The sequence below is a fragment of the Oncorhynchus clarkii genome, chromosome 4 (genome assembly GCF_045791955.1).
Source record: "Oncorhynchus clarkii lewisi isolate Uvic-CL-2024 chromosome 4, UVic_Ocla_1.0, whole genome shotgun sequence".
Taxonomy (NCBI): Eukaryota; Metazoa; Chordata; class Actinopteri; order Salmoniformes; family Salmonidae; genus Oncorhynchus; species Oncorhynchus clarkii.
The window spans coordinates 63920365-63943859 of record NC_092150.1 but is presented as its reverse complement, the minus strand read 5'-3'; the positions used below and the strand labels follow the sequence as shown (position 1 = coordinate 63943859).

The 23495-nt window shown below is 41.2% G+C and overlaps 1 protein-coding gene across 14 annotated transcripts in view; it reads right to left on the bottom strand.

Annotated features, from left to right (window-relative positions):
• The window catches only part of LOC139407136 (triadin), a 56261-nt gene extending 34791 nt beyond the window's left edge, over positions 1 to 21470 (bottom strand). For 8 of the 14 annotated variants that reach the window (XM_071150571.1, XM_071150573.1, XM_071150567.1 and 5 more), the window contains exons 1-6: positions 20999 to 21470; positions 19085 to 19294; positions 9410 to 9541; positions 6502 to 6528; positions 4945 to 4971; positions 1287 to 2669 (exon numbers count right to left, since the gene is read on the bottom strand). In XM_071150571.1, coding sequence (XP_071006672.1) covers positions 1287 to 2669; positions 4945 to 4971; positions 6502 to 6528; positions 9410 to 9541; positions 19085 to 19274 — 1759 coding nt within the window. In that variant the 5' untranslated portion in view covers positions 19275 to 19294; positions 20999 to 21470. Of the gene's footprint in view, positions 1 to 1286; positions 2670 to 4944; positions 4972 to 6501; positions 6529 to 9409; positions 9542 to 10722; positions 10780 to 16570; positions 16610 to 19084; positions 19295 to 20998 lie in introns of all 14 variants that reach the window. The other 6 variants (XM_071150575.1, XM_071150566.1, XM_071150570.1 and 3 more) reach the window with 6 other exon arrangements.
• Between the last annotated feature and the right edge of the window lie 2025 nt (positions 21471 to 23495).

Here is a 23495-nt window from a genome sequence, read left to right as displayed (position 1 = left end):
AGTATTTGGTTTTAAATGTCAAAGTAAATGTAATTGCTAAAATATACTTAAGTATCAAAAGTAGAACTCATTTCAAATTCCTTATATCAAGCAAACCAGACGCCACTATTTTTTATGTTGTACATTTTTTACGGTTAGCCAGGGGCACACTCCAACACTCAGACATAATTTACGAATGAAGCATTTGTGTTTGTTTAGTGAGTCCACCAGATCAGAGAAAGAAGGGATGACCAGGGATGTTCTCTTGATAAGTGGGTGAACTAGACCATTTTCCTGTCCTGCTAAGCACTCAAAATATAAAGAGAACTTTTGGGTCTTAGGAAAAATGCATGGAGTAAAAAGTACATTATTTTCTTCAAAATATGAATAGTAAAGTAAAAATACCCCCAAAACTACTTAAGTAGTACTTTGAAGTATTTTTACTTAAGTACTTTACACCACTGGTCACGAAAACAATAATGTGTTATAATTTTTCCTGTTTTGTTGTGGGAGCTAATCAGCCTGATATTGGGAAAAATACAATCTACACAGGCCCTGTTACAGAGAGAGAAAGAATCCGATTACCCAGGCAACCACCATCTTCTTCGGTGGTTGCCATTGAAATGTAAAATGTCATTATGTACTGAGGAACAGAAGATCATATTTTGTTTTTACTGTATCTACCTGTGCCACTGTGGTTGACAATAACAAAATGATTATACTCATTAATTGTACTATTGTATCACTGTATTCATATGTCTTCCATCCTTCCATCATGAGGCTTCCTTACACTCTTTATATTATCTGTGTCAAATATCATAATTTAATATAATTTTAAATATCATGGGCAGTCTTTAGGTAACAATTAATGCTAAATATATCAATATGATTGAAGGCCTTGATACCAGGAACAATATGTATTAATTATTGGACTAACACCATGATAAATCACCAGCCATCACTCATGGATAAAAAAAATATATATTTTTGCGATGCTGTATAATGTGACAGTAACTCTAAGAAAGCTTTTGTTTTAAGACATATTGTTATATTATAGATCAGTAAAAAGTGTGTAATATTAAGACACATTTTAACGCTTATCGATACTGTATATCAGATTTCAGTCTGGTACTAATCATGAATGGTAATATCAATAATGTACCCTGTGAAAAAGACAGCTCGTTTGAATTCTGACCAGTTAGTTGATAACAATGTATTAATGATATTATCTTTCTCATTTACTACACAGGTAGAAGGGTTATGCATTATGATGAAACATCAGTGTAATGAAAGTTATTGGTCAGTACCTGTCAAAAGAAGGTCATCAATGTCATCATCATCATCGTCATCATCCTTGGATAGATCATCTTCTTCAGGTGCTGAGTTATCAAAGGCTTCGGTTATGATTTCATTATCCTCATCGTCATCTTCTTTGCCGATCTCTTCAGCTGAATCCTTCACCTCATCATCATCATCATCATCATCAACATCATCATCATCATCGTCTTCTGTGTCATCAGAAATGTCTGCGACATCTCTAACAGTCTCTCCTGAATCCTTGACTGTTTTGTCATTGTCATCGTCATCAACGACGGCACCACTGTCCTCACTGACTTTGCCATCATCGTCATCATCAGTGTCCTCTAAATCTGTAGAGTCATCAGGTGTATTCTCAGCTAATGTGTCTGAGATATCCATATCCTCACTATCAGCAAGATTATCATCGTCATCTTCTAGGTCAATGGGTTTAGTATCATCATCTGTTTGGTCAACATCTATGCTATGATCTTCCTCATCAACATCATCATCATCATCTGCAGTCGAAACAGGAGCATCATCTGTGGCTTCATCACTGGCAGCAGCAGGACCAGCTACAGCATTTTCATCCTCTTCATTATCACCATCATCATCATCAGTGGAAGCAGCAGCAGCATCACTGGCATCCTCATCTGTAATTGCTTCAGTTTCAGCTTCAGCTATGGTGTTATCCTCCTCTCCATCATTTCCAACAGAAGTGTCTGTCTCTGTGTCATTAACATCAATCAGAATGGGGCCCTCATCCTCATCAATCTCCACAATGACCTCTGCAGCAGCTTCATCTTCACCTTCATTTTCCTCTGCCACCTCATCAGCTGCAGCTGCTTTTTCCTCCTCCTCTTCCTCATCATCAGCCTCGGCAGCAGCCACCTCTGGAGCAGCCTCTTCCTCCTCCTCATCATCAGCCTGTGGAGTAGCCTCTTCCTCCTCCTCATCATCCTCATAATCAGCATGTGGAGCAGCCTCTTCCTCCTCCTCATCATCCTCCTCCTCTTTATCAGCCTCTGTAGGAACTTCTTCCTCCTCATCATCACCCTCCTCATCATCAGCCTCTGAAGCCACCTCTTCATCCTCATCATCATCTTCTTCAGTCGCTGCAGCAGAGTCCTCTGCATCTGCTTCACCATCATCATCATCATCCTCATCCTCATCTACCTCGCCCTCAGCTGCTGCTTCCTCATCCTCTTCTTCATCTTCTTCCTCCTCTTCCTCATCCTCATCATCATCTTCCTCATCTTCATCCTCTTCTTCCATATCCTCATCCTCTCCATCCTCTTCCTCATCTTCCACTTCATCTACATCATCTTCCTCTTCCTCCTCCTCCTCCTCTACTTCCGCAACTGGTTCCTTTTCCTCGGCAAACATCCCTGCAACTACAGAATTAACAGCGTAAAAGTGACATTCAGTTCAGTGGGCCGTAACCAAAAAGATAACAATAATGCCCATAATTCATTGTTTTCAAGACAACACAACACACTGCAACACAATTAACACAATATCTTTATTGTGTACTCATAATGCTTACACCTGACAAGCTGCTCTCTGCTCACCTGAGCCATATACACCTAGTAGTGAGTTTACACTACATGAATATCTCAGTGTGTATGTGCTGTGCTACCGTTATCATTATTTCATATCATAAACATGGCCAATGTAATGCTTTCTCTACATTACTGTACATTGCAGCAGTGGCGTAAACATAATGACAGTGTTCCATGCAGGACACGTCAAATACTGCCTCCATACAAAATGACAAATGCATATATAGATATACTTGCAGATGTTGACTTGTTTGAGGAAAATAATAGTTCAGAAATAGTCAATTCACAAAGAGTAATTCTGTCAGTGAAGAGTTGTTATTTTCTGTGGTAGTGAGGGAGAATACTCTCATGGTTATGATGCTGATGTTGGGTATGAAAAGCAATCCAAAACATATAAAACCCTAGACCAAAAAAAAACAAACAGAACAGAACAGAACAAAAACCAAACAATACAAAGTCCTGTCAACAATTAAAGCAGCAATCAGCAGTAACCCCGTTTTAGTAAAGAACTGAGGGTTGGGGCTGGAGAAATGTCATCACTCTCAAATTCATAGACAGAGCTATGTACGCAAGGACTGACCATCCATGGTGGGGGTTCTACTAAGCTATACGGAATTGTTTTAAGAAGGTCGTGCCAAGGATCATTTTGATATTTCATTTAGAATTTTAAGTATCAAAAACAAATATTATGGCCTTACTGCTTGAAGAATCAAAAAATAAATATTATGGCCTTACTGCTTGAAGAATCAAAAAATAAATATTATGGTCTTACTGCTTGAATAATCAAAAAATAAATATTATGGCCTTACTGATTTTAGCCCATACAAATGCATTGAATAACCAATTCACTACATGGAACAACAGATAGTCCCCAAAGAATATGAAAAGGAAGTTTGTTCTGAAGTGTCTGTCCTATATCTGAGAGGTATAAGAAAGATCAGATATATATTTTTTGCACTAAACAGATATCTCTAGCTTTAGCTGTTGGATTGTTATGGGGATTTAAAAAAAAAAGCTAATTAATGCTAATGCTAATTTCCGCAGGGGCACGGACATCAACCTTTGGGGGTTTTAACGATGTTTTGAGGCTATATAGTATTTGTGGACATTTATAGTGTTTTCTTGACATTGTCTTTGTTTACAAACATTGGCGTAACAGTAAAAACAGTAAAAACAGTAACAAGGTGTGAGCGTTTCTTTGCAAGAATCAGGTGACGTCCCCGGATCAAGCCGGGAACTACACAAAAACCTCCCGGGGACCATGACAGAACGTTCTAAGAGAATCCTATAAATGTCCTTGAGGACATCCCCGGAACCAACCAGGTAGTAGATAAAAACATCCAGGGGACCATGACAAAATGTTCTAAGAACGTCCTATAAACATCATTGGGGACGTCCTCGGAACAAGCCGGGAACTAGACAAAACCTCCACAAGACCATGACACAACGCCGTGAAGACTTTAGACGGCCATTTCATAATGTCCCAGGGACGTCCTAAATACTCATTATTGTTTGCAGGGCAGTATTCACATTGAAACATGTGTTTACAAGATGCAGTATTGGTAAATTCATGCTCACACAAATTAGTTGTGTTCTTAACTAATACTATTTGTACCATAGTACTACCAAATAATAAGATACACCGAGAGAAACTGTAGTGGTCTATTTAACAACTGCAATCGACTACGACAGTTGAAATGTGTATTCACTGAATTTTATTGTACTATTTGATTTTTCCTACAACAAAATCAACATCTAGAAGACATGTACTGACCATATGATCATCAGTGATCATGAATTAAGGCTATTGGACAAGTTGTCTAGAGTAGCTTCTGGGAGTATAATTACGGTGTCTGGGAACAAATAGAGCCAGCAGTTACACACAGGAACAGGCTAGTAATATCACATTACATCGCAATTATTGACAGGATAGCACACATTTTCCAAAAGTTGCTCTGGCGACAGCGCAAATGACCACATACATCACGCAGCAAAATGCCTCAATCCCATCAAAAAGATGTATCAATCATCATCACATGCCTGATGTTATTTCCTGAAAAATTAGTTTTCAATCTGAGCATCATATAAAGAACAGGAGGGCACAGACCTTGTTTTCTGGACGGTAGGAATGCAGCTATGAGGTAGGACGGAAGGGGATTCCAACAGCAAGAGTTTAGAACACAAAACAATTATTAAAACACTGTCCACCTTCCTTGACAAGTACACAACGTGGGACTATGGATGGAAGTAGCCAAGTTAATACGATGGTTATGCGGAGGAAAAGTAAGCATTTTAGCAAAGCCACAAAACAACAAAACCATTTGTTAGCACTGCGCAATAGCATGATTAGAGTAAATAACTATTTAATGTGCTTACCGGTTTGTGTATTTGCTACGTTGTCATTCTAGTTGAACTACATTAGAGCTAATGTAGTTTACATATAGTAAACATCTAGGTGTATGTTTACCTATAAACATGGAAAGCATGGCCATGGTACCTTCAGCCTCAGCTTGTTCCTCTTCAACGAACCATCGTATATCTTTTGGGACGGTTTTACAGTTAAGTGCCAAGGTGAACATCCATAAAATATCACACTCCACAAAATCTACCCCATTAACCTCAGCCTGTATCACCTGTTCAAGTCCTAAAACTTGGAACAGCTAACCTACATTAATCAATGTTGAAATGTTCCAATTTGATGAGGTCATAAAAAACAAAAACACGCATAATTTCATTAGACAATCTTTTATTTTTTTGCTTGTGCGTTTTGTCAATGATGTGAGGGCTTCTAAAGAGTGTGAGGGGAATGGCATAGTGTAGATAAGCGGTGGGAAAATAAGCATGGAATGGTTTCAAAATACCATAGAGAAGGATAGAAGGGCAGAATCCTTAGGTATTAGACAGCAGTGTGTTAAGAGAGATTTAGGCCTACATTCTGTTAGGGTCTCTGGCACAGCCAAGCATGTAAAGCATATCTTACAGATGTAGGATCTTAATACGAGCCAGCTTGCTATAGCAGGATCCTGCAGCAACCGGAAATGTGAATTATTATGTGGATTATAATTCATGGACATTTTTGTAGGGGTTGAAAATCAAGTCTGAAATTTCCGAGTGGAAATGACAAACTTCAGAAGCCTTTTTAAACCACAAATACACTACAAGTTTTAAAATGTCCTGCATTGCAGGAAAGTTATCCTGCAACTGGGCGATCAAATTAAGATCCTACGTCTGTACAGCAGATTACAAATGGTGTAGGTCTTGTCGGTCTGACTCCATGCAGTGACCCTGCATTTCAGCAGCAGGTTTGGAGTGACTAATCACGCAGCATGTGTAAGCTCTTGCTGAAAGAAACAAGGCTTTCACTTCCAAAGCGTCATTAGTGGCCCGGATAAGTGAATTTTGTTATCTCAGGCCTGCTAAACTCTAAAGCCAAGCCCACGTCCTCACAATAACCTGTAGCTTTGTGTCTGTCCTTTAATTAAGGAAACAGATTGTAGAGTAGCAGGCAGAAGAGTTAGCGTTCACATAGCCAGGAAGCGTTTCTCGACAAAGAGGAGTTTTCCTTTCCCTAACAGCTGTGGCATAAAGAGCACGAAGGAGACGGCTTTTATAATACATTGATGAATAAGTAAACGGCAAAATGAATAGATGCATGAATACAAACCTTTTTTCTTAACTGGATGTAGCTCACCTAAATAGCAGATGGGCGAAAAAGATGTCAGCTTAAGAAAGGAACCAACCAAATAGATCTAATAAAACATTGATGAAGGCAGAATAAATTATGAATGTGGATCAGAGTGGAAGAAAGGCTTTTCTTCAGCTGCAGGCAGCTTATTCTCCACTCTTAAAAATCACTAAAAATCAGTAAAGAGTACAAGTCAACTCAATGAAAGGTGGTACTGTAGGCTACACAACAACAGCAACAACAGCTAGTGGGCTACATTTGGTTTACTATGCATCTCAGAGCAAAGGTGGATTTAGTGAAATGATTGGACTAGTCAGCCATTCTTCAAAGGAGATTTGAAAATACACCAACCTCATTTGTGCTAAACCGGCACGAGCTATGAATAGCAGATATTCACACTATGATGAATTTTTTCCCCCTCAGAAGTTGGGTGAGAGGAAAATGTTCGTTCTCCAGGGTGTGTTTGATGTTTTGGGGATGTGTTTGAGATATAGCTCCTTTCAAAGCACATTAGCCTGAGGGATAAAGTTTCCAGGTTGTGTAAATAAATTAAAGCAACAAATAATATTTTAAAGCTTATCCTGAGGCCAGGGATGAAATTTATTTAATAATTTGTTATTTAGTGCTATGACTCTCTATTAGGAAGTTGGCATTGCTTTGGTGTCATGACCTGGAAACTATACTGTGCCCTGAGAGTGGTTAGAGTGGCTATGCTACAGTGAGACAGTGTGCCTGTTTTAGAGTAGCTACTCTAAAATGAGACCGAAATAGTCTCTGCCCTTTGAGTCGTAACTCACAGACAGCTGTCAAACCGCCAGGCAGGTCAGCATCTTTCTGCATTAGTCCACTGAGCTATGCATAGCCATTGTGGGGACGACCATTCCCTCTTGCTTTCTCTCTTTCTCTATTATCTCCCTTTGTCTTGCACCTCCACCCCTCCACATACTCACTCTCTCCATCATTTAACAGGGAGCAGAGGTCACAGTTACGTGTGTGTGCGAGTGTGTGTGTTTGTGCATGTGTGAGTGTGTGTGTGTGTGTGTGTGTGATTGCGATGTGACCGAGGCAAGGAGGGATGCAGAGTGGTCAGTTAAGATACGCAGACACTTTAGTCTGTCTGACAGACACCATTGGATGATGAGCTACTGTCATACTGAATGTATACAATACAGTATGTTCATTTTGTATTGTTAATGAACTCAAATGTGCATTATGTGCCTGTTTCCTAATACATGTTTTTACCCAATACCTACTTGTACCTTTTACATTCTAACGCACTCTATTGGCCTAGGCAGAAGGTCACTGCTCTAAGGCCAGAGGTACTGTTGATCCCCAGACGGCATAATACTACCATCTGAAATAACGTCCTTATAGAAGTGACCTAATAACAGTGTGTGTGCATCCTGGTAATGAATGGCATATGGTATGATTTATAAAAACAACAATAATGCAGCAGATGCCTGTATAAAGTTAGTCCGTCTGTGTAGGTTCTAATTGATTCACTCCAGCTCTAACTTCATGCGTGTGTTCATATTAAAACTACACTGGTTTCTTCAGTGGGACTCAAATCAGTGCCTAAATGATGCGTTCCCTTTACTGCACAACAAATGTAAGTTACATTTGTTTGCCTATATTAATATTCTGTACTGTGATTCAGTTATGGCTGCTGTAGGCCTACTGTATGTGTGGTGCTGCTGCTTAATTGACTGAAAACATTTGCTCTGCCAAATCACACTGTTGTGCATTCATTCCTCTGCCACAAATCATTACTGTTTAGCAGGAGGTTTGTCCCTGGACTGTCGTACAGTAGTTGTCCTCCACACTGTGGTATGCTTAGAGCTCCTCTTATAAAAGTAAATTGCTAGGTTGTCATTGAGATTGAATACCTGACGTCAAGTTGCCTTCCTGTTTCAATAGGGCTGGTAAAAATGCATTTAATACCCAGCTGAATCTTAGGCTAAACTAAGGAATTGAGATTAGCACCTTGGTTATATCAGATATCCTTTAGCTAACATGGTGTAAACTGCATGAGCTGTTGTTGTTGTGAAAGACACGTAACATGAACTGCTGAGTATAATGTTGATAATGATGGTTTGAAGCAAGCTTGGAGATGAGATGTGCACATTAAAGTGAGCGTGGCGAGCACAGTGGGTGGTGAAAAGACACAAGCAAGGGATTGATGAGAGAGAGAGGTGATTTCTGCTTTCTTTGGATGACTTTATTTTTTTTTTAGAACAGTCACACACAAATGTGGTACAGGAGTTAAAAGTATCACGCTGCAGGTCGAGAGCCTTGTTCTTCCGCTTCAAAATTCTTCCGCGTGAAAGGCTGGAAAACAGTGTCCCGTTCTTTAGTTTTGGAGTTCGGGTTTGGGAATGAATGTCACCTCCTACGTTTCTGTTCTAAGCTTGTACAGATGGACGTGGTGCTGTATTTATTATTGCAATACATCATCTACTATGAGATATGATAAACAGTGTCGGGTTGATATGTGTGGTACACACATACGTCAATCTGTGTGTTGAGTGTTTATTAAACCACAAGCTAGCCTTGGAAAGAAGCTCGGCTATGATTCACAGGTTCTCAATCTGCCAGACTTATCCTGCAACGCACCCTAAGCCATACAGACTTAAGGGCTGAATTGTTACAGCCGAGCCATTAACTGAATATGTGAACCTATAGAGGTGAAATGGTGGAAATTAAATGGAATAAATCAAACGGCTTGACGTTGAATGTGGCATGACCTGCCAGGTGACTGGTCAAGTCACAGCGGGTCAGCCCCTTTTCTCTTTTTGAAATACTATGGTGGTTTGTTTGTTATGTTACTGTTGTTGCTGTTGTTTCATCTATTATTAGGGTAGCTCAAGAGACAACTTGTGAAATATACCTTCGATTTCCTCCTCCTCGGGTGCTACCAGGCTGGAGACAAAGGTCAGAAGCAGTTTGCCCCAGTCAGTGGACTCCTCCACCGCCTCGTTCACCACTTTCATGGGGTCCGAGCTGATATGCTGAATGCTTCCTGAGAGTGTGGTGAACAGGCTGTGTGAGCCAAGATTTAATAGCACAATATAGCCAGCATGCATTTACACACACCCTTTCTCTACACACACTTAAACCTGGACTAAAAGACTTAAGGAATACCTCATGAATTACCACCGCATTATATTATACACGATAAAAACAGTCATTTGACAATATTCTGTCCTTAATCTTTCAAATGCAATCATACTGTACACCGTTCAAATGTTCTGCACTTAGAGAACAATATGAGAACAAAGGCAGATCACAGCAAATGAATTTATACCCAGAAACAAATTCAGCAATATAGACTACAGATATGAAGATGAATGTGTACATGGCTATTAACTATAGCTTGGAACTAATCAACTAGAACCAATGTGATGTAGTATAACATATCCTCTGTCCATCCATGGTCCAATGGGTAACTTCAAATGTCTGCTGGAGTATACGGTGTAGACCACCATCTGTTGCGCCATTCTTTACGGCTTTCTGCTGTGCAGTGCAGGCAAACGGCGTGAGACAGACATTCCCATTTCGTCGGAGGCAAGGACATACAGAAGACAATAGGCATTCATGACAGGTAAACATGCAACACACTACAGGACATGTCAGACACCACTGCCAGCGGAGTGTACCCCAGCACTGCGTTAGTGACAACTCTCAGCAGAATATGACTGACTGGTCTTTAGAGATTGCACTTTAGACTCTTTAGTGCTCTTCAGTGATGATTTATCAAAGCAGTATCACTGATATTCAGAAGAGAGTGATTGTTAGTTATTTAATCCATAGTCGTGTTGAATCAGACTGAGTGGGTTAAGGAAACACGGTTGATGTAGCCAAATTCAACAAAAGGAACATTTTGGTTCCTGGAATTGAAAATATTCACGTGGGAATTAATTGTCTATGCAATTCGGAAACAAATAGATGTTTCAGCTAAAGACAATATCTAAAGGCTTATTTCAAATGTATCCAAAGGTATTTGTCATAACATGAGTTAACGGACTGATTACTTGCTATATTAGTCGCTTATAATCAATTGCATTATCTTTCCTTTTAAATTCATTAGTTTTCTCTTCTCCTTTAAAGTTAGTTGCTACAGTATGTCAATCCAAACTCACTAAGGGCCTCAGAGGCCTCTAATCGGCACGACAAAGTTGAAAGCATAGTATAATGGCTTGCCTCTAGACCTTCCTGCATCCTTAATTACTTTCCTGACAGCGGGAGGTGGGGAGACCCCTGTTAGGAGGAGAGGTACATATAAGCAGTGGCACAGGGACAGGGACAGTGAACAGTCTCCATCACATGCACATGATCAATGCGGGGAGAACAGACTCCAGAGTGATGCATTCTGGGAGGAAGTACTGGACAGTCTTACCACAAGAAACAATGGCACAGAGACACAATTTACTCACGATTCACAACCACCGTATGGTGACAGAAGAATTCAACGTCATCACATAGACGTTCATCACAATGGAAACAAAGATCGGCCGCAGTGTAGAGAACACATCAACATACGAACAGTAAACACCCATAGTGCAATAGGAGTGAGAAACAGGACAGAACAGCAACATGCTGTACTGTAACCATAGCAAACACAGTATGTCTTTCACTCTTTATTGAATCTGCTATAACAACGGTTCTTCATCTGTGCTTGGCCTGTTTTTATTTGAAATGTATTCTCATTGACTTGATTCATTTGTTCCAAAACATTACGTGCAATAACATAATGCTGTGATTTGAAGTAGTACATCAAAATTCATGGCATTGAGTAACAATGTGAAATTGACTCCAACTAGGAATACTAATGAATACTGATTAATTCAGTGGCATTTGTTTGAATGGCACTTCAACCTACGTCATAAAGCAGAAAAAATATATCCCTCAATGCTTGTGCATTTGAACCCCTCACATTGTAGTCTATCTACACTGATTCCTGGCATGGAGACTGCAACTAAATCCACATAAATAAATTACATATTAACCTGAAAGAAGTGGTAAAGAAGGCAAGGGACTTGGGAGTGGAAATGGAATCAACCCTCCAAACTAAGTCCCTCATTACGGAAAGGCTATGTGGATTGTTCCAAAACACTTTGGAGGGTTTAGTTTAGAGAAACCGGTGAAGTGTGGGTGGCAGTATAACTAGCACCATGTCACCTGGCAACACATTCATTCCTGTATTCAGGAGGTCTCTGACACTACGTCCGTCAGGCTCCAGTTTGCAGGTGTCCCTCTTTAGCAGGAAGTTGAAGGGCCTAATGAAAGCACTGTTTTCCCTCTCTCTCGCTCCCTCTCCTCCCTCTCTCTCTCATTCTCCTCCCTTTCACGCTCCCTATCCTCCCCTGCCTCTCTCTCCCCCTCTCCCTCTACCCCCCTCTCTCTAACGGGAAGCAATGGAGGCATGGCAATAGAATTGATTCAACTCCAATTGGACGCCTCCCAGGCTATGCAGTGCACATCAAGGGGAATTCCATTTCCTCACAGCCAGGACTCTTGCCCATTGTTCCAAAATGTTGGTTTAGTATTTAATTTTCACAGTGTCGCCCTTTATTGAAATGTCATGGTGGGAAAAATTGCATCTTATTAAAAGTGCAATTTTAATACCCATTTGCTGTCCAACTAAATGGTTGTGTAATGGGCAGGTTCGTAATTTCTAATTTTCCAATTTCTCAGGGCAGACAGCCTTCTGCTTCACACATCTATTAGTTTGTGACCTTGGTGAAATCATTTAGCATTTCCCCTGTTACTGTACATCTTTATGTGTTCAAAAAGTAAAGTATTTAATGGGCGTGGGGATGAAATGGGGATGAAATAAGACATCTGCTGTCACTAACCACTGTCTACAAAAATACAAAACATTTAATAATACAAATTCCAAAACTCCATGTTGTATATCCACTTGGGTCCAGTACTATAAATATTTGAAATGGTGACTGACAGGTACTCTAGCTATTCTCGTAAATTCCACTGTCTCTGGCAGTCTCCTCTCTGACAGCGAGGGGTTCAAACGAACAGAGAGGACCAGTCTAAGAAAGGGCGTCCAGCTCCACAGCCATCCCTCATAGAGAGAGACAGAGTGACACCGCTACAGAGGACCTAGTGCTATACATAGCTACCCGATTCTTAAAAAGCAAGAACATGAGACTTCCTTTCGCTATTACTGTATGGTCTTACAAACCAATTTTACCAACCCTTTCGATTGGAACAGATTGATACCTGATAGATAATTTACTTATTTTCAAGATACATGTTGGCTACATACATTTACTGTGGTGCAGATTACACATTGTCCTCAAAGATTGTGGCTTCATAGGCCATTTCCGTATATAAGATTTATATCATATGGGTATTTACATTATACTGTGCGTGTTTGTTCTTTTTTGGAAATCTAGTCATTTATTAATATGTACACAGCTCCTGTTTTTCCTTTCAAGGGTTTATCCATGGTGCCATGGTTTTGTGTGGTGATTCACCCTCCCATTCCACATGTGTTGTCCTGGTGCCATACAGTATCCCCTGGTATATTCTTAGCTAACCATAACCCCCCTTTCCCTAATCTAATTTAGGGATGCGTGACCCCAGTACTTTTGCTATCAATTAATATGTCTACTGTTTAATACATTGGTTAAGGGTATAGTTTAGCTACAGTCTGACTTCTACACCTAATAAAGACTCTTGTATTGTTATGACTTGGCTGAGAGGCTTTGATAGAAATGGCCACAGCGTCAATTCCTTCCCATGATTCCATGTGGAATGGTTCAGGAGGTCAGGAGGTCATTCCTCCGTAGATGACCTTCGGTATTGGCCACATTCAATGCTCAGTAGTATGCATTGTAGAGGAAATCTATATCTCTCCTTGCAGGCTTATCTGCAACATAGAATATTCAATTATAAATATTAAAGCACATCAGATTGGTGTATCCTTCTCAAAAGCAGAACTCAATCAAAGAGAAAGGCATTCTCCATGGCCAGAAGGAGTTATTACTCAATACCACACAGTTAATAACACCAACACAAGCTGATATGCTCTCAATGTGCCATTATTGATGTTAGCATCAAGGCAATTGTGTATAAATTGAGACGGGAAAGGCAACTAAAGTTAACATAGGCCGGATGCATGGGAGCGATTGGCACACAATTAATTGGGATCATGTTGCCAGGAATAAGGTTAAATAACACTGTCAAATAAATCAGACTAAAAAGCTCACGCCTGACCACTTGACAGTAATATAATAGTGATTTCAGGCAGTACTTGACTTGGGCAGAAGCTCAACTGAACTGAGTACTGGCACCTCAAATGTTCTTCTGCTTGAGTTCTTGCACCTCTTATCGAATATTATCTAAATATAAACGGTACCAGCACCCAAAATGAGTACCGGCACCTATTTCAGTCCAAGTCAAGCACTGATTTCAGGTGAATGTAATGGTTATTTTTCCTATAATCGTGGTGGCCTATTTTGCTCAATTACAGTGCCTTGCGAAAGTATTCGGCCCCCTTGAACTTTGCGACCTTTTGCCACATTTCAGGCTTCAAACATAAAGATATAAAACTGTAGTTTTTTTGTGAAGAATCAACAACAAGTGGGACACAATCATGAAGTGGAACGACATTTATTGGATATTTCAAACTTTTTTAACAAATCAAAAACTGAAAAATTGGGCGTGCAAAATTATTCAGCCCCTTTACTTTCAGTGCAGCAAACTCTCCAGAAGTTCAGTGAGGATCTCTGAATGATCCAATGTTGACCTAAATGACTAATGATGATAAATACAATCCACCTGTGTGTAATCAAGTCTCCGTATAAATGCACCTGCACTGTGATAGTCGCAGAGGTCCGTCAAAAGCGCAGAGAGCATCATGAAGAACAAGGAACACACCAGGCAGGTCCGAGATACTGTTGTGAAGAAGTTTAAAGCCGGATTTGGATACAAAAAGATTTCCCAAGCTTTAAACATCCCAAGGAGCACTGTGCAAGCGATAATATTGAAATGGAAGGAGTATCAGACCACTGCAAATCTACCAAGACCTGGCCGTCCCTCTAAACTTTCAGCTCATACAAGGAGAAGACTGATCAGAGATGCAGCCAAGAGGCCCATGATCACTCTGGATGAACTGCAGAGATCTACAGCTGAGGTGGGAGACTCTGTCCATAGGACAACAATCAGTCGTATATTGCACAAATCTGGCCTTTATGGAAGAGTGGCAAGAAGAAAGCCATTTCTTAAAGATATCCATAAAAAGTGTTGTTTAAAGTTTGCCACAAGCCACCTGGGAGACGCATCAAACATGTGGAAGAAGGTGCTCTGGTCAGATGAAACCAAAATTGAACTTTTTGGCAACAATGCAAAACGTTATGTTTGGCGTAAAAGCAACACAGCTCATCACCCTGAACACACCATCCCCACTGTCAAACATGGTGGTGGCAGCATCATGGTTTGGGCCTGCTTTTCTTCAGCAGGGACAGGGAAGATGGTTAAAATTGATGGGAAGATGGATGGAGCCAAATACAGGACCATTCTGGAAAAAAACCTGATGGAGTCTGCAAAAGACCTGAGACTGGGACGGAGATTTGTCTTCCAACAAGACAATGATCCAAAACATAAAGCAAAATCTACAATGGAATGGTTCAAAAATAAACATATCCAGGTGTTAGAATGGCCAAGTCAAAGTCCAGACCTGAATCCAATCGAGAATCTGTGGAAAGAACTGAAAACTGCTGTTCACAAATGCTCTCCATCCATCCAACCTCACTGAGCTCGAGCTGTTTTGCAAGGAGGAATAGGAAAAAAATTCAGTCTCTCGATGTGCAAAACTGATAGAGACATACCCCAAGCGACTTACAGCTGTAATCGCAGCAAAAGGTGGCGCTACAAAGTATTAACTTAAGGGGGCTGAATAATTTTGCACGCCCAATTTTTCAGTTTTTGATTTGTTCAAAAAGTTTGAAATATCCAATAAATGTCGTTCCACTTCATGATTGTGTCCCACTTGTTGTTGATTCTTCACAAACAAATACAGTTTTATATCTTTATGTTTGAAGCCTGAAATGTGGCAAAAGGTCGCAAAGTTCAAGGGGGCCGAATACTTTTGCAAGGCACTGTATGTAAAGGACACAAAAAACATGCAACACTCAAATTGTTGCGCCATTCTTTACAGCTTAACCTGGCACAAAACCTTCTAGTACCTACTGTGATACAGCCTCAATACATTCTAAAGCTTTCTGGTTATGTAATAATTGGTCAAATGAAATTGGCTGCTGCAGGAAATGCTACAGCCAATTTAAAATAGTACAGTTAGCTACAGCATATTCATCACAAATGAGCACTTCATACACTAAACACATTTCACTGGACATCAAGTAATGACTGAAGACACACATGGACACACACACACACGCACACACATATAAATACATTTCTTGTAATGAATGTTACTTTAATGTTACACACTATGGCGTTACACACTACAGCGTTATTATAGTATGTTTTATTAAGCTACAAACAAACAAAAAAGGTAAATAGTAGCTAGTTAAATGACACATCAAGTGACTACTAAATAGGCTGTATACCTTTCCAATCACAAAGCAGAAATTAGTCAGTTCATTGAATGATTTCTCATGGAAGCTATAGCCCTAAACTATTCACATAGGGAGATTATGGTTGACTTTATGAACGTATGTACAATTATGGTTGGCATCAGAACGGAGACACTATCTCTGTATTACCGTGAGTTTTATTAGGCAAAATAGTCCACTTCAATTGCGATAATCTACTAGTGTGAAAAAGGTGTACAGACTCACTTAGTACCAGATGTAACCTGTGCAGCCTTGAATGAACCAGAATCAACACTTGATGGACCATGTGTACATGAATCCATTATTGCGTAGCATCAAGCCACCACAACACTGACTGGAGTGTGTGACAATTGCTCCCTGTCAGCAATTAAAGCATGCAGGTTGTTAGTAGCAGAGCGGAAGCGAACACACAGATGGGTATGAGCACTACACTGCAGGCAGAGAGTCTTTACCAGGTGGCAAACAGGGGTCGTCACAGTATAATGTATGATCTTTTTATTGGATGGGAACAGGATGGCACATGGGGATGGACAGGGTGAAAAGAGGAGGAAACTAGATTAGAAATGAGAGAGTGAACGTCGCTACGGAACTCTAGTGAATAAATAAAGGGAGTGAGGTGCATGTGATTTCAGTGAAGGCTAGAATGGCTTTGGGTTGGTAGACTAGACTCCACGCCCCCAGAGTACGTCAGCCTTCAACTACTATCGTGACTTGTGAGTTAATCGGATCTACAGTACGTGACAATGGTGGCCCACTTTTGAAGTTTGCTTCAAAAATGTATGTGCAAGGTCTCACATGGAAGACCTTTGACATGAAATGAAATGTGAATGGCATATGACATGAAAATGGAGAAAGAATCCATGTACACCAATGACAATTTCTCGCACGTACTGATCGGCAAACAGCAAACTCTCAAACACTGAAAATTGTCATTGTACAACTTTATTTTTAAACCACAAAATCACACTGAAAACAACTTTAAATAATACAATACATTACACATTCCCTCTACAGAGATTTTCACCATTACGTCTGCAACAGTTGTAATGAACTATATCAATCATAATTCTGTGATACAATAACATCTCTACTGACTGAAGCGATGCATCTCAAAACTAATCTACCAGTAAATCTATTTGGCTATTTGACTCAAAGCTGTTTGACTGGGAGAGAGGCATGGCTAATTCTGCCAAACCCTCTCAGCAACTGCTGCAGATAGGGCCCAGGCCCAGTAAACTGCAATGCTATGCCCTATCTATCTTTGTCACTGTCAGTACTATTAGTAACCAGACAATGAGCTCCTGGCTACCCTGAGAGCCCACACGCCGTTGGATAAAGTAGTGACAGCCTGAAAACAACAAGCTACTGGGCCTTATCGCTTTCACTGAGCTCACTGCATTCCTTTGTCGCCTGTTTTAGCCATTATCTATGAACTTGTTTCACCCAAGCTAAAGGTTAAGGCTAAATTATTAAACAAACCTTAGAAGAGGGACTATTTACACTACATGATAAAAAGTATGTGGACACCTGCTCATCGAACATCTCATTTTAGAATCATGGGCATTATTAGGGAGTTGTCCTCCGCCTTTGCTGCTATAACAGCCTCCACTCTTCTGGGAAAGCTTTTCACTAGATGTTGGAACATTGCTGCAGGGACTTGCTTCCATTCAGTCACAAGAGCATTAGTGAGGTTAGGAACTGATGTTGGGCGATTAGGCCTGGCTCGCAGTCGGCGTTCTAATTCATTCTAAAGGGGTTCGATGGGGTTGAGGTCAGGGCTCTGTGCTTGCCAGTCAAGTTTTACCACACCAATCTCGATGAACCATTTCTGTATGGACCTCGGTTTGTGTACTCGGGCATTGTCATGCTGAAACAGGAAAGGGCCTTCCTCAAACTGTTGCCACAAAGTTGGAAGCACAGAATCGTCTGGAATGTCATTGTATCCTGTAGTGATTTCCCTTCACTCGAACTAGCACAAACCATGAAAAACAGCCCCAGACCATAATTCCTACTCCACCAAACTTTACAGTTGACACTATGCATTGGAGCAGGTAGCATTCTCCTGGCATCCGCCAAACCCAGATTCGTCTGTTGGACTGCCAGATGGTGAAGCGTGATTCATCACTCCAGAGAACGTGTTTCCAGTGCTCCAGAGTCCAATGGCGGCCAGCTTTACACCACTCCAGCTGACATTTGGCATTGCGCATGGTGATCTTAGGCATGTGTGCGGCTGCTCGGCCATGGAAACCCATTTCATGAAGCTCCCAACAAACTGTTTGTGTGCTGACATTGCTTGCAGAGGCAGTTTGGTACTCGGTAGTGAGTGTTGCAACCGAGGACAGACGATTTTTAGCACTCTGTGGTCCCGTTCTGTGAGCTTGTGTGGCCTACCACTTTGCAGCTGAGCTATAGTTGCTCCTATACCTTTCCACTTCACAATAACAGCACTTACAGTTGACCGGGTCAGCTCTAGCAGGGCAGAAATTTGACGAACTGACTTGTTGGAAATGTGGCATCCTATGATGATGCCAAGTTGAAAGTCTCTGATCTCTTCAGTAAATGCCATTCTACTGCCAATGCTTGTTTATGGAGATTGCATGGCTGTGTGCTCAATTTTATACACCTGTCAGCAACGTGTGTGGCTGAAATAGCCGAATCCACTCATTTGAAGGGGTGTCCACATACTTTTGTATAAATAGTATAAAATGGGATCAAATCTATATCCACATCATTAAAAACCAGAGTCTAAATGACCAAGATTACTCAACGCATGAGGCATCATAAAAACTACTGCCCCTTTGCATTCTAATGAGCCCAAACAAGGAAAAAGGAAGCCTAGCTCTAACCTACAGAGGCCTATGATGTATCAGGTAAAAAGCAAAAACGTAACCCTAACACAGATAAGTAACATCCCAACGCATGGTGGTAGGAACAGTATAGGAGGAAAGGAAAGGTTCAGGACTTACCTGTGAGGCCCTTGTAGTCCATCAGGTCAAACATGATGATGGCCACACAAGACCAGGTGACGACCAGGGCTACGACCAGGATCCAGGCCATAGGTGAACTGAAGGTGGTGTACAGGTCGTCAGTCGCGGTCCTCTTGGTCACCCTGGCTGGGGGGTGTCCTGCCTCTCCATTTTTGCTCTCAATGACCATGGTTGTGGTGAAGGATTGCGCTGGAAGAAAGGACAAAGGATAGGTTGTTGGCCTGATGCTGAACCAACCATAAAGGCCCAGTGAAGGGTTAGTTCATGAATAGACTGCACTGAGACAAGTTTTTGACAGGGGAATAGCTATACACTGAAGGTACTACACTGTATGGTACACAGTGTCAAAGGAATCCATATACTTTTTTTGTGTGGATTGTGTTGTCTCTGTGATCTTTTGACTTGGCCATCAAAGAGCTCTCTCTCTAAATGAATATAAATCTCTGTAGCGTGGCAATTTGATTTGATGTTAAATGGAGAGAGATGGGCTGGCCATGCTTCCTTACAAACACAGCATATGACCTTTATGTGCGGAATTCATTTTACAAGGCTGCTCATCGATTTACCAGAATGTGGCAGACTAGGTCAGAATAAGCCATTGATTCTTGTGAAGGTGCAATAGTTAGAATGCAGTGTTCAGTCTCTAAAACGTTATCTGCTGCTTTTATACTGTGAAATCAGGTCGGTGCAAACCAGGCAAGCGGTTGCTGGTGGCACGGGTCTCTGGTGTGTTTTCTTAGTCGGCCCCTGACAGAGATAGTATCTGACTGAAATGCTGTTCCAGCCCCCTTGATTTTTGTGTGTTGCATGTTTATGAACGTATGTATGTCGTGAGTGTGAAAGAGAGAGAAAAAAGAAAGACAGAAAGAGAATAAGTGCATGTGTGTATTCGCCCAGCATGGCTCAGGCCACCTGTTGGATCTCTTCGCCATGGCCTGCACCCTGTTGTCAGCAATGGGGGATTATGGGCCCCCATGTCCCCTCAATATGCTGACTCAAGAGGCTCTGCAGACAAACACCATATGCCCTGCTTCTTCTCACTTTGATTCAACAAAATACAATATGACATACTGTCATACTGCAACTAGCACAGTGTGTGTGTGTGTGTGTGTGTGTGTGTGTGTGTGTGTGTGTGTGTGTGGTGTTATTGTATGTGCATTTGAGTGTGTTTGCCAGGGTTACAGTAATGGCATTTACAGTACAGTACAGTGGAGTGGGGATAGTGATGGAATGCATCACGCAAATGTGCTGTAAAAAAAAAAGAAGAAAAAAAAGAATGTACGCTTCAACACATCCACTTTACCTCTCTCCTGACCTCTTGCTGCCTGAAGTTGACGTCCCTGTCATGGGAACCCTAAGTAGTTCTCCATGACAACTAATCTCAGGACCGTAATTGAGAGCCAGTAATACAGTCTGATAGAGTCAGCCAACAAAACACTGATATGATCTTATCCTCTCCTGGGTGCCCTCAATATATACTCTGATTCATTTCTAGGTATATTTGAATTGCTGTTGAATAGAAGTTTTACACCCAGGCTCAAGTTGGTTCAAATCAAGCCCTTCTTATTGGAACTGATGTGTAAGACTGAGGCAAAACAAGGTACATCAGACAGAATCATTAAGTTTGATTCCCAAAAGTAAGATAACGTCAACTTTTCTCGGTTGTAACAGTGATGATGGACGTGGATTGTGCACGTGAAGTGCTAGATACTTTAAGCCGTGCAGACGTCACAAGTGTTTCAAGGCTGTATAGCAAATAGCCAATTATGCTATCATGATATCCACTATTTTTCAGAAGCTTCTAAATCGTCTGCGGAACTATGTCACGTTTTTAAACATTTAAAATGACAAATGAAATGACCTATAATAAGGAAGTAAAATGTAAAGACATACTTAGACTTGTGTAGATACTGTACCTTCGACTCCCTCAGTCATGGCAGTTTTGAAAATGTAATTTCAGCAACAGAGTTGTGTTGAAAAATATACATGCAGCGCCTCAGGGCTAATCCTGTTTGAGTCCTGATCGTCAAGGAGAGGATGGGACCATGCAAAGAGACCCTAAATATATTACACCTGGTGTCTGGACTGGATGTTAAATCCCCCCTAAAGAATCACAATTTAAAATAATTCAAAGGGTCACAGTCTCAGGATCTCTGAAGAGGTTCAGTTAATGTCCAGGAAGAGAGCAAAAAGTCGAGGGGAAAAGTTCCAGGGCCGGCCAGTGGAGAGTTCGGGATCCAGCCTAAAAGTTTCCCCTGCCCATGATTGGTGTAGATCAGGAAGCTTAGGACGGGACAGAGGCTTCAAGGTAACCTTAACCCAGGCTATTCTGCCCTGCCTGCCTGGGTTATTCTTAGAGCTAGCCGCACCAGCTGCATTCTGCTTTGCCTTTTTAGGCTGGGGGCGTGACCCCCTCCAACAGACCTGTGCTGTCATCGAGTAGGGTAGCAGAGGGGGCATCAGCACTGCTCTCCTGCACTGCCGTATTCATCTGCTGGCCTGGGACTGGCAGACAGAGACGTCACGTCACTGACAGGGGAGGAAAATGGCCACAGGCAGGAGCTGTTCATCTGGCCTACAGACCTCTATTAGCCTGGCCTTGGTGCCAGACTGATAGCAGCCAAAGTGGATGCAGCCAAAGTGCCATGTTTACCTTGTGTTTACCTTTGTGAACATGGAATACAAGATAAAGACCTCCACTGCTTCCCAGCATTACCTGTCAAGAGCTGTGCCCATATTCTTATCTGGGTGCCAGCCAGTCTGGTCAGTCACTGCCCACTTACTAGGTACCTAGTCAACAGACTGGCACCTGGCAGCCACCAAGGCCTGCCTTTGGCATGGTTATTCCAATTATTCCTGGATTATCTTTACAACTGTAAAGCCAAAGCATATCTGATGTGATTGCTGTAATATAACCACCTACATTGTATGAATCTCAGATTCATGAACCTCTCAAAACATGAATCAAAATCACCACAGAAGAAATCCATGAAAATTGATGCTGAATATTGCATGTTTAAAATGTAATGCAGTTGACCTCAGTGGAAGAAATTCAATGCATTTTCACCACCCTCCTTTCTTGGAAACCACACACCTCTGCTGAGAAGCCTTTCTGACAAGCTAAAGCAGTTGGACTGCTGACTAATCCCTGAACCCACATAAAGGGCTGAAAAGACACATTTCATCTGAGGATATTAGTAGCCTACAGTACTGAGTTTAGGTCATCCAAAAGTTACATTGCTGCAAACAAGTTGACAGGTTACTATACTAAACAAAAATATAAATGCAACATGCAACAATTTCAAAGATTTTACTGAGTTACAGTTCAGATAAAGAAATCAGTCAATTGAAATAAATAAATGATGCTCTAATCTATGGATTTCATATGACTGTGAATACAGATATGCATATGTTGGTCACAGATACACTATATATACAAAGATTAGATTTGATCCCATTTTATCCTATGTATACAAAAGTATGTGTACACGCCTTCAAATTCATGGATTCGGCTATTGCAGGTGTATAAAATTGAGCACATCGCCATGCAATCTCCATAGACAAACGTTAGCAGTAGAATGGCCTCACTGAAAAGCTCAGTGACTTTCAACGTGGCACAGTCGTAGAACCTCACCTTTCCAACAAGTCAGTTCGTCACATTTCTGGCTATGGATCTAATCATTAATTCAGCAGAAATGACTGTGCATCACACAACACTCTGCAAATATGACCAGTAGGCCTTTGTTTGAAAAGCAAGCTGATTGGATGTTTGAGTATGAGTTTGCCAGAATATAAACACTTTCAACAATCAGAATGAGTGGGTTATAAAATGTAGGCTGATGCATTTTCTACAAATCCTCGTGACACATCTCCTTCGCATACATAGAGTTGATCAGGCTGTTGATTGTGGCCTATGGAATATTGTCCCACTTCTCTTCCAAGGCTTTGTGAAATTGCTGGATATTGGCGGGAACTGGAACACACTGTCATACACGTTAATCCAGAGCATCCCAAACGCGCTCAAAGGGTGACATGTCTGGTGAGTATGCAGGCCATGGAAGAACTGGGACATTTTGAGCTTTCAGGAATTGTGAACAGATCCTTGCGACATGGAGCTGTGAATTATCATGCTGAAATATGAGGTGATGGCGGCAGATAAATGGCACGACAATAGGCCTCAGGACCTCATCACAGTATCTCTGTGCAATTGTGTTTGTTGCCCTTATCTTATGCCTGCCCATACCATAACCCCACCGCCACCATGGGTCACTCAGTAAACAATGTTAACAACAGCAAACCACTCACATGGTGCTATACACATGGTCTGCATCTGTGAGGCAGGTCGGATGTACTGCCAAATTCTCTAAAATAACGTTGGAGTTGGCTTATG